Raw genomic sequence first — 12,649 nt, 5'->3', positions numbered from 1 at the left:
CAGATAAGTGGCAAAGCCAGGATTAGAACCCAAGTCCTTCTGATCCCAGGCACGTGCTCATCCATTAGGTCACAGTGCGTCCCTGAATTTCAGGGGATTCTAGATTTCCCTTGGATTTCTCAACACTGAATGAGAGTGATGCTGGAGCGTTGTTCTCCGCACCTTTTCCTTCAGCTTTCAATGGCAGGAAGGACTCCAAAGTATACAAACATGGAAAAACAGAATAACATTTAGTGAAAAATTGTAGCTAACGTATTCCCTGCATTACGGTTACTTCAGTAGCTAGCAACTTATTAATCAGCTACAAGTTTGTATTTAATGTATTTTAAACCATGCAATTGCAATTTTGTATCAGATGTTTCAGTCTTGTTTATTCAGCAATTAAAGGATACTGGGATTTAAAGTATTAAAAAAATTACATCACAAAAAATAGTAAATATTCAAACAAAAAAAAATGAAAGAGATAACCTTTAATGGAGTAAAATGTCACAAGAGAATTTGCAAATAGGAAGCCATTGTGGATTTTTCATAATGCAATGTATCATCTGTAAATTTCCTGTACATAAGAATAGCATCTTTACGCTTGGGCAAGTCGTTCTATTATCCTTCGGTAATCTGAGACAAGTTGCTGGAAGCTTTCCTCCAATTGTTCGTGTTGCATGTTTATATCTATTTGGTTCATCTGGTTTGTGAGCTCTTCTGGCCTGAGAAATCTTCTCATTTTGGCAAGATCCCTCTGTTTTTTCTTAAAGAAAAAAAAAAAGTTAGAATTTAAGGAAGTCTAAATATTCTAAAGTCAACAGTGAATGAAAAAGAGATTTTATGTGCTTAAAAAGGATACAAGGGTCTACTTTTAGCTTCAATTTTAAGCAGACTTAGAATGTACTTGGCAAACTGGAGAGGATAACCTTGGGAACAGACCCCTAAACATATATCCATGCCTAACATTTTAAATGAAGTAAACTTGATCACTTTCTGCTCTAAGTAACCTTAAAGACTGGCCAGAATCTTCATTTTATTCCCAATTTATCATACTTCTCTCTAAAATGGGAAATTTAGTATTATTTCAAATAACTTTTTAAAAGAACTACAAATTCAACATTTTGGGGGAGCTTCTGGGGCTACTTTTCCTCCTCCTCCTCCATCCCAAGGAATGGCAAAGGGAAGGAGTGGAGGCAGAGATAGTATTGGTACCATGCCGGCCACTATCCAACCTGTCAATTAAAGTGGGATAATAATGATATTAATAGTAGTTAAGTGCTCACTATGGACCAAGCACTTTACTAAGGGCTGGGGTTGACACAATATAGATGGGACTAAGAAAGAAGGAGAACAGGTATTTTAATCCCCATTTTACAGATGAGGTAACTGAGGCACAGGTGTTAAGTGCCTTGCCCAAGGCAAGTGGCAGAGCTAGGTTTAGAAGGTTGGTCTCCTGACTCTCAGACCCATGCTCTTTCCTCTAGGCCCTGGTCTGCTGTTCATAGTGGATCCTTTTTATAGAGACAGAAGTGAATAAAATATTAAAAGCCTCTGTCTTTTCTCAGTCATCTGCTATCAATTTTCCCTTCCTGAGTATTGGGGGAGGGAGGTGGAAAGGAAAGAAAGGGATGACATTTTTACCGATGATCTTACAGGGAAGGCCCATATGTCCAAAGCTGCTGCCCCATGATGAGCTCTGCGGCTTGCCAGGGACTGCCCAATGGCTAGACAGTCCTTCACCCCCTTCCTGACCACCCTGTGGGTGGGAAACCTCACATTTCCCTGCTGCAGGGGAAACGGCACGTCACCAGTGAAGGCAGTGTGCCTTTCCAACTCCAAGAAATGTTTTCTCATGAAATGTCCCTTCATTTCTAAACCCTGTGTTTTCGGTAATGCTTCTAAACTCTGTATTTCCAATAGCTCTCACTGTGTACAGCTTATCCTGTTTTTCTGTATGCCTGTCTTCCTCCACTTAGACTCTGAGCCCTCTGTGGGAATGGGAATGTGTCTACACTAGAAGCACTTAGCATAGCCTTGAGCACTGTGCTACGCACGTAATAATTGCTTAATAAAAGCCAGGTCAATTTGGGCTCCTTCAGGTTCATTCTCGTTACAACTCTGCTTTCAATTTCACCCTGCAAATTTTATTACTTCTCCCTCATCAACTTCTATGTCCAGTGCCCTCATCAATTATTCCAAACCTCTAATTCCCTTCTGAAACTCCTATCCTCCTCTCATCCACGATGATCTTGCCAATTACTTGTCAAAAAATCAAAGCCAATAGGCATGAGCTCTCCCAAGTCCTCCCACGCTTTTTTACTCAGTGCACTCCCAACACACTCTTTCATACTTCTTGGCTCTCTAAAGAAACCATCTCCAGCCTTTAAAAAAATGTAACCACCTGCGCCTCTGACCACATCCCTTACTTTAAAAACAGAAACACAAAAAACCCCACAACCATACCATACCCCACTTGTACCTACTCTTCTCCCTTGACTGCTATGTTCAAATGCTCATTCACTGATGGCTCCTTCCCCTCTCCATTCAATCATACCCATGTCCCTCCTATCATAAAGAAAATATTTTTTGGACTTCACTGTATCCTCCAATTATCGCCCATAGTTTCCAATCTCTCATTGTGGCCCAAACCCCCAGTGCAACTCCTGCAACTCCCTTCTTGATCCTTTAAAGTCAGGTTTTGGTTCCCTTCAGTTCCCAGACCATTCACTGCAAGGTCACTAGTAACCTCCTCCTTGCTAATTCTGACTCTACTCCATCCTAAATCTCCTTGACCTCTCAGCTGCCTTCGACATCCTCCTCTTGGAAACCCTATCTAAATTTAGTTTTCCTGAAATAGCTCTTTCCCAATTTTCCTTTTCCCTCTTACTGATCCTTTGAAGTGGCTCTTCTTCTGCCTCCCACTCCCTAACTGTGGTGTCCTGGATGTCCTCTCTCCTCCATTTACACTCGCTGCCTCAGGGAGCTCTCTCATTTCTGTGGTTTCAACTTCCAGCTCTGTGCAGATGACTGCCAATCTATCTCGCTAGCCCTTGGTCTTTTTCTTGGTCTGCAACCTCAGATTTCCTCCTGCTTCCAGGGCATCTCTACCTGGATGCCCCACCAGCACCTTAAACTCAATACATCCAAAGCTCAAGTCATCTTCCCATCCAACTCCTTTTCTCCACCTGACTTGCCCTCACATTACAGAGCACCCTCCCTGTCCCTTAAGTACTATCTCTGGCTCTTCCCTCTCTCATTCTCTATTACCAGTCCTGTCAGTTCTTCCTCCTCAACACTTCCTCCTATCTGGAACTTATTTTAATATCTAATCCACTAGATTGTAAACTCTATGAGTGCAAGGCTCATGTGTGTTAATCATTGTTCTCTCCCACATGCTTAGTATAGTGTGTAGTTAAAGGCACAGGAATATAGATACTTTTTAATTCCCTATATGTCAGTAACAAATGGATACATTCACAGGTATGCCTTATGGAGAAGGTGACTTTTAAAAATGACTGTGGAGGAGGGAGTGACAGTTTGGCAAGGCTGGGTGGGGGCAGGAGGGGGAGTGCAAGCATTTCAGATGATAGGACGGGCTTGAACAATGAATCAGACTAGAGTGCTTTCCATGACTCTCTTGAAACATTATGGGTTAAATTCCAGGAATAAGTCAAAAGCTCCCAAACCTCCAGCCCTAACATTTAATCATGGCCTCACTCCTTGAAACTATTCTCTCACTGTTAGATGAGTTTAAGGCCAGAACACTTGCTGGACTTGCACTTACAAAGTAATCATTAAACCGATAGTTCCATAGACAGGCTCTTTGTATTCCTCTCTTTCTTCCCACATAATTATGTAATCACAATTCAAGTTCCCCTACAACGGCAGACAGCGTTCACTGTCCATAGGCCTTACAGTCTGCCAAAAGAGCACAAATAGTACACTTTCAAATGGAGAGTCATTAAAGTCACTGGAAAAAGACAGCAGAGGGGACCACAGGAGAGAATGCAGACTTGGAGATTTGGATGGAACTTTAATGTACAGAGTAAAATAGTTCTAATCAGGTCCTTTGGGCAGGAGGACAGATCATTCTGCAGAACTGCTATGATGCAGTTCATATTCCTGTCTGTGGAAAACTAGTGAAAATTAGTTGTTCCATAAATGGTGGGGCGGGTGGGGGGGGGGAATTGAGGGAATATACCACAGTCCCTTAATTGATATACCTAGAGGAGAGTCCTGGAAAATCAAAACTGGTAGGGAAAAGCTCACTAGCACAGTGGACTAACTATACTTTATTTTGCATCTGGCAAGAGAGCAGCAGAATGTAGTGGAAAGAACATGGGCTTGGGAGTCAGAAGTTCATGGGTTCTAATCCCAGCTCTGCCATTTGCTGTGTGACCTTGGGCAAGGCACTTCACTTTTTGGTGCCTCAGTTACCTCATTGTTGAAATGGGGATTGAGACTGTGAGCCCCACATGGGATATGGGACTGTCCCCCACCCGATTTGCTTGTATCCACCCTAGTGCTTAATACAGTGCCTGATACATAGTAAGCACTTAATAAATATTATTATTATATGGCTTGTTATATCACAGCTCATATTTCAATTTCCATTTTGCTTACCTGACTTCCCTCCTAAGCTAGTAATCAGTTTCATCTATACCATGTAGCAGCACTGGTTTGCTTCCATTATGAAAACATAATATTACAACACAGTAGGATCATTTCCCTCCTGACAATTACTATTCAGTGATTACAGAAGCAATGCATATTATACAAAGGGCAATGAAATGAAGGAGCTAAATGTTACAACATTAAGATTATGCCATAGTTAATAACTATTTCGGCAGGACTATTCAGTAATATTTATTAACCGTGTTAATGGGCACAGTGGGCATTCAGATACTTTTTGATGATGACAAATGAACTTCAGCAGATCACTAAATATGGTTGCAGAGTTTAAGATACCACTTACAGTCGGGCAGCAAAACATGACCTAAAGGTATTTTCCATAATTCTAATGTTCAAATCTCAGATAAGCTCTTTTCCAAGTGGCTAATTAAATTCACTTATTTTAATAAATAGATTTTTTGCTCTGCATATTCTGAAAACATTACCAAGACCACAAATAGTTTTCTGGGGAGGCCAATATTCTCATGCAATATTGATAGATATTTAGGATAATTAAATTTCTACTTTCACATTGCTCTCTTCTCTTTAATGACATTAAAATGGCTATGTGGATAGAGCATGGGGCTGGAAGTCAGATGGTCATGGGTTCTAATCCCAGCTCCGCCACATCTGCTGTATGACCTTGAGCTGGTCATTTCACTTCTCTAGGCTTCAGTTACTTCATCTGTAAAATGGGGATTAAGAGCGTGAGCCCTATGTGGGACATAGACAATGTCCAACCTAACTTGTATATACCCCAGTGCTTAGAACAGTGCTTGGCACATAGTAAGCACTTAACAAGTATCATAATTATTACTGCCACTGATCTCTTGCCCATAACCTTCCTCTGCCCAGGAACTTCCACCCCCTTCATATATAACAGACCACCACTCTCCCCACCTTCAGAGTCCTATTAAAATCCCATCTCCTCAAAGAGGCCTTCCTCAACTAAGCCCTCATTTCCCCTACTCCCTCTTCTTTCTGCATCACCTTTGCATTTGGATTTGTAGCCTTTAGGCACCTGATATTTACCCCACTCTCAGCCACATGCACTTATAATAATAATAATGTTGGTATTTGTTAAGCGCTTACTATGTGCAGAGCACTGTTCTAAGCGCTGGGGTAGACACAGGGGAATCAGGTTGTCCCACGTGGGGCTCACAGTCTTAATCCCCATTTTACAGATGAGGGAACTGAGGCACGGAGAAGTTAAGTGACTTGCCCACAGTCACACAGCTGACGTGTTCATATCCTACATATCCAACCGTCATTTTGTACTCTCCCAAGTACTTAGTACAGTAATCTGCACACAAAATGCCCAATAAATGCCACTGATTGATATCTGTCATTTATTTTAATGCCCATCTCCACCTCTGGACAGTAAGCTCACTGTGGACAGGGAACATGCCTAACAACTCTGTTATAGTATGCTCTCCCAAGCCCTTAGTACAGTGCTCTGTAAACAGTAGGCACTTAGGACTGACTGTTTGATTGATCTTCTGCAAACTGAGAAGATGACAATATTGAGCAACAAACCACCCTAGGACAAATTCAAACAAAATGCAGCAGTTCCTCTCAGTAGTAGCATGCCTAGTGGGCAGAGCACAGGCCTTGGAGTTCAGGAGGACCTGAGCTCTGATCCTGCTCTGTTGTCTGCTGTGTGATCTTGGGGAAGTCACTTACCTTCTCTGTGCCTCAGTTACCTCATATGTAAAATGTGGGTTAAGACTGTGAGCCCTGTGTGGGACATGGACTGTGTCCAACCTAATTAGCTTGTATTTACCCCCAGCAGTCAGTACAATGCTTGGCATATACCAACCACTTAATGCCATTAAAAAAATACATTCTTGTACAGATGACAGTGGGGAGAATGAGTGTGGAGTGTTGAGGAAGCAAGTGATACCAAGTGGTGAATGAATCAGCGAAGTAAAACCTTACAAGTCTAACTATCTGTGCTTTTTCAGTGACACTTACTATATATGTAGGCATAAACCTGTGATGAATCCACAGTCCACTGTAAAGCAGCATGGCTAAGTGGAAAGAGCATGGGCTTTGGAGTCAGGGCTCATGAGTTCGAATCCCAGCTCTGCCACTTGTCAGCTGTGTGACTGTGGGCAAGTCACTTAACTTCTCTGTGCCTCAGTTCCCTCATCTGTAAAATGGGGATTAAGACTGTGAGCCCCACGTGGGACAACCTGATTCCCCTATGTCTACCCCAGCGCTTAGAACAGTGCTCGGCACATAGTAAGCGCTTAACAAATACCAACATTATTATTAAAGGAAATCCTCCTTAAAGTTGGTGATGAGGTTTTTTTAAAAACTTAATTTTTATAAGATTAACAATTGACTCAGTAAGGATCAGATATTTTCTAAGAGTGTTCTCTTAATAAACTGTAGCTTTAATCATTAGGCTCTTAGCAGTTCCTCAGAATATTTAATGAGATTCTCATTGCATACATTAATGTCTTCCTGGCATGCAGAGCATTCCTACCTGAATCTTGATCATTCTCTCTAAATATTATGTTAAATTGTACTCTCTCAAGCACTTAGCATGGTGCTTTGCACAAAGTAAGTACTCAATAAATAAAATTGAATGAATGACCCTACAGAATTCTGAATTGGTATTTTCTTAATGTACTCCGCTTACATATGTTCTCAGCAGCTGGAATCCCTTCAGTTGTTAAGAAATTCCTTTTAATACACTTGTTCTCCAACGGTGGCTTGGAAAGATCCACTCTGGACAATCTCCCAGTTGGAGGCATCTTTTGGGAGGGTACTAGTACAGTCTAATGCAGTTCAAATTCCACCTTCCTTCTCAAGGTTCCCGTAGATTCAAGAAGGTTCTAGACGGGGTCTAAACTATCCTTTCCCACCAGAAACAATTTCAACCGAAATTTTCTAAAGGGCTCCAGGCCCAGAAAAAGGTCATCAAGACCCCCTGAACAGAGATAGCTGAGCTACCTCCTTCCCAGTAGGACAGAGGGTTTAAGGACTCCTTAATGTTGGGGAAAACGGTGCTCTTGATCATGTTGTGATTCACTGGGGAGTTGGAAAGTTTCAGATTCGCAAAATACCAGCAGTCACTTCTCTTTAAATGCAGGAATTGCAATAAGTACTACAAAACAAACATTAAGTACTACAAAACAACCAATTAAGGAATATTTGCATTTATATTCATGCCTTGACCAAGCCCATATCCATGTGGCACAATTGTTTCTTTTGACATTGTACCACATTCTAGCCAGACCTGCATTGTCCGAAGGACTTTCTCTAATTCTACAATAGCATCAATCAAAAATGTGTAATGAAAACACATGTTTAAGGAAAACTGACTGTTGCATATTTGTAATTTAGGAAGAAAAAACCACGATCAATTAAAAATTCCATAAACATGAATTTGACACAATATAAACTTAGAATTTTAAATATATGGCCACCATATGGCGAAGCTATGCTCCTTCAAAATGTGGCTTTGTCATGATTGGTTGTATTGTATGTTACATTTTCTCAAAATAATGTTGGTATTTGTTAAGCGCTTACTATATGCAGAGCACTGTTCAAAGCGCTGGGGTAGATACAGGGTAATCAGGTTGTCCCTTGTGAGGCTCACAGTCTTCATCCCCATTTTACAGATGAGGTAACTGAGGCACAGAGAAGTTAAGTGACTTGCCCACAGTCACACAGCTGACAAGTGACAGAGCTGGTATTTGAACCCATGACCTCTGACTCCCAAGCCCGGGCTCTTTCCACGGAGCCACGATACCTCTCTCAAAACACTTACAGGCAATCAGTTAAGTTCTGCTTCAGAATTAGCCCCAACTTGATGGCTGAGCTCTACAGGTAAGTAAAAAAATCACGACTGTAAATCCCTCCCTACCCCACCATCAGTTTCCCCTTTCCGTCTCTTGCTTCCAGCAGCTTTCCTGTCCTTGAGAAGAAGGGAAGAAGGAATGACAATGACAGCCATGTTCACAGAAATAGCTTTTGCCCCCGATCTGCCCTGCCCTGCCCCATTCCTATGGCTAGGGCATGGAACTAGGGTTACAAGTGGGAAGGAGGAGGGGTTGTGAGTGGATGGGGCAATGCCGTATAAATCACTACTTTAAAAAAAAAAAAAGAGGAAAAAAAGAAACCACTGAATTGGAGGGCAGCATGTCTGGGCTGCCAGAGAGGGGCAAGAAAACTGGAAAAAGAAAGAGCAAGGGTCATCTTTTCATTTGATAGTTTAACCTTAAATTTTCTTCTAATAAACAGAATCAATAGTATGATATATTTGAATAGCTTAGAAGCTGAAGCAAAACCTTATTCTTAGTTACTACACTGAATGCCAAAATCTGATTTCTCTCCTCCTTTCCAGTTTCACAGTTCCTCCTGCCTTCAGGACATCTCTATTTGGATGCTCCGCAGACAATTCAAACTTAACATGTCCAAAACAGAACATTTTCCCACCCAAATTGAGTTCTCCCCAACTTTCCCACTGCCGTAGAAAGCACCACCATCCTCCCTGTCTCACAAGCCCATAGCCCTGGTGTTATCTTCAACTCATCGCTCTCATTCAACCCACATATTCAGTGTCACCAAATCCTGCCAGTTCAACTTTCACAAGGTTGCTAAAATTTGCCTTTTCCTCTCCACCCAAACTGCTACCACATTAATCCAAGCACTTATCTTAACTCACCTTGATTACTACATCAGCCTCCTTCCTGACAGCTCTGCCTCCTGCTTCTCCCTACTCCAGTCCATACTTCACTCTACCTGGGTTTTTTTTGGTGTTTTTTTTTACACAAAACTGTTCAGTCCATATTTCCCTGCTCCTCAAGAACCTCCAATGGTTGACCATCCACCTTCACATAAAACAAAAACTCCTTGCATAGGTTTTAAAGTAGTCCATCACCTTGCTCCCTCCTACCGTTCCTCCAGGATCTCCTACTACAACCCAGACCACATACTTTGCTCATCTAATACCAACCTACTCGCTGTACCTCCATCTCGTCTACCTTGCCGCTGACCTCACGCCCTTGTCCTTCCTCTGATATGGAACACCCTCCCTTTTTATATCTGACAGATGATCATTCTCCCTTCTTTCAAAGCCTTATTGAAAGCACATGTCCTCCAAGAGGGTTTCCCCAACTAAGCTCTCACTTCCTTTTCTCCCACTCTCTTCTATCTGTCACCCTTGCACTTAGATTTGCACCTTTTATTCACCCCTCCCTCAGCCCCATATCACTTACTTACATATCCACAGTTTATTTTATTTATATTAACATCTGTATCCTTCTCTAGACTGTAAGGTCACTGTAGGCAGGGAACATGTCTACCAACTCTGTTATACTGTTGTCTCCCAAGAGCTTAGTAAAGTGCTCTGCATACAGTAAGTACTCAATAAATACAACTGATTATTTAAAACCCTGCATTTTGGAAGTGGGAAAAAATGATATACTGCCAATTTTCAATTGAAAAATCTACTATTCTCCACCTCCATGATATGAAATAGAGCATTTTTGGAATCTTAAATTCACTGTTTTTATGAATAAAATTCACCTTCTTGCATTTACTCACAAGCCATTTATCTTTGTGACTTCAGAGACTGTGTGGTAGGTCTCCAATCCGTATTATTATAGTTGTCATACCAAATCTCATTTCTTTTAAGAAAGGTCAGGGGAAGGAAGGAATTATGCTTTCTAGGTTCTCATTGAGCTACACAAAGGAAGGTCACCTGATACATCATGTAGTCTGTCTCCTGACAAATCTTCAGTGTGGTATTGTCTGGCAACTGTTTCAGTTAATATGAACATTTGGAAAATAGTAAAACACCTATAGGCTTTAAAGAATTTCTATAGTTCATTAGATAGCTTGATGATTTCTTTACAATTACATTTAGCCCTGTATCCAAGTGTATAGACTATACCACCTGCTTGAGATGTTTGTTTTTTTTAATTGTTCAAATGATGTTTTTATAAAATGAAATAACATTTGATTAAATTTGGCTATTGGACTCTATTTCTAAAATTATTTACTTAAATAATATAATGAAGAAATTATGCCGGTGTGTTAATTTAACATTAAAGGCAGAGAAAACTACATATGCTCACAATTTATCAATATGAACACAGATGAAAGTATAGCTATTAAAAATCTTTGCAAAATTGATAAAGTTTTACTGATAAAAACTATTAGCTCACAGCAATTCAAGATGTCTACATTTAAAAAATAACACAAAGACACTAATTTGTAATAAAAAAACTGCATTAATGAATGCTATTGAAAGTGTCACTTTCCAAACTTCAAACCCTCAATCGCCAGTATTTGGATTTGGCTCCTCTTCAGGAGTATATATGGGACGGCCCCTCCTTAATATTGAACAGTCCACCTCTCTCACCACCTTCAAAACCCTAAAAATCACATCACCTTCAGGAGGCCTCCCCTGTCTAAGCCCTCATTTCCCCTACCCACCCTTCCCTATGTTCACCTATGCACTTAGCCATGTTAAACCTTAAAGCATTTACCATAATTCCACAGCACTAATGTACATATGCTGATTACTATATCTCTGTAATTTATTTCAATGTCTGTCTGCCTTTATCGATTGCAAGCTCCATAAATACCACCACCCTCAGTGATATTTTTTAAGCGCTTCCAATGTGCCAAGCATTGTACTAAGCGCTAAGGTAGATATAAGATAATCAAGCCCCACATGGTACTCAGAATCTAATTAGGAGGGACAACAGGAATTGAATCCCCATTCTGCAGGTGAGGGAACCATGCCATAGAAAAGTTAAGTCACTTGCCCAAGGTCACACAGCAGACAAGTGGTGGAGGTGGGATTAAACCTCATGTCCCCTGATTCTCAGGCCCGTGCTGTTTCCACTAGACCATGATGCATCTTCTTGTGGGTAGGGATCGGGTCTACCAACTTCTACTGAATTGTACTTTCTCAAACCCTTAGTACATGGCTCTGTGCCCAGTACGCACTCAATAAAACCACTGATTGATTGATGCTTCTGAAAATAACACAGCACAAATACAATACACAATCTGTCCTCCAATAATGTGGGAGCTCTTTGCTTAAAGAACCCAATAAACTCATTGTGGATAGGGAATGTCTACCAACTCTGTTGCACTGTTCTCTCCCAACTGCTTAGTATAGTGCTTTGCACACAGTAAGTGCTCAATGAATACCATCGACTGACTGATTGATTGCTTAAGGAAACACTTGCAGTGAACCCAACTTGCCCAAGACCGTGCACAGGCACCCAAGAATTTCTTACAATTTTATATAATCTTCTATTCAACTAGCTACTCTTTGCGTAATGTTCTTAATTCCCCAATATCATTCTACCTAAAATGCTCAATGTAAACATGGATTATAGACGAATTAACTGTATTTGCATTGATACCAAAACAAAACTATAAACATTTCCTCTAAAAAGAAAAATCATATACATGTTTTAATATGCCTCAAACTACTAATACATTGAGCTTGTTTTGGTGATTGCACCAGTACACAACTACTGGATATTTTCTCAAGTAGAAATGATGGCTACTGAAATAAAGCCATGCAATCTAGAGAAATTAACATTCATATTTATTTGGAATGTAGTTTAGGCTTTAAAAAGCTGAACTTTTGTTGCAAATGCTCCCATGATTTACAAAGGCCATTGTTTCCACTATAGTTATATGAGTTGATGGGGTCTCGGTCCTGTCGTACAGACTTTAGAAATGAGAACCTTACATGAAGGAATTGATTACCGTGACCGTTTGTGCAAGACCATCCACAATTTCATCCCTGCCTGCCGTGTCCCTGATGGACTGGAGTTCAGTCAATCAATCAAATTTATTGAGTGCTTATTGTGTGCAGAGCACTGTACTAAGTGCTTGGGAGAGTACGATATAAACAAATTGGTAGTCATGTTCCCTGTCCACAATAAGCTTACAGTCTAGTGCAACAAGGGAATACATGGGAAAGAGTGCAACACACTGCAAAGCTTTGTTACAG

At 40.8% G+C, this 12,649-nt stretch overlaps 1 protein-coding gene across 3 annotated transcripts in view; it reads right to left on the bottom strand.

Moving 5' to 3' along the window:
* Positions 1-349: 349 nt before the first annotated feature.
* Positions 350-12,649, bottom strand: part of HAT1 (histone acetyltransferase 1) — a 58,366-nt gene continuing 46,066 nt past the window's right edge. For 2 of the 3 annotated variants that reach the window (XM_029072571.2, XM_029072572.2), the window contains one exon: positions 350-745. In XM_029072571.2, coding sequence (XP_028928404.1) covers positions 578-745 — 168 coding nt within the window. In that variant the 3' untranslated portion in view covers positions 350-577. The remainder of the gene's footprint in view (positions 746-12,649) is intronic. The other variant, XM_039913168.1, reaches the window with a different exon arrangement.

Source organism: Ornithorhynchus anatinus, chromosome 9 (genome assembly GCF_004115215.2).
Source record: "Ornithorhynchus anatinus isolate Pmale09 chromosome 9, mOrnAna1.pri.v4, whole genome shotgun sequence".
NCBI lineage: Eukaryota > Metazoa > Chordata > Mammalia > Monotremata > Ornithorhynchidae > Ornithorhynchus > Ornithorhynchus anatinus.
This window is presented reverse-complemented; position numbering and strand designations above follow the sequence as displayed.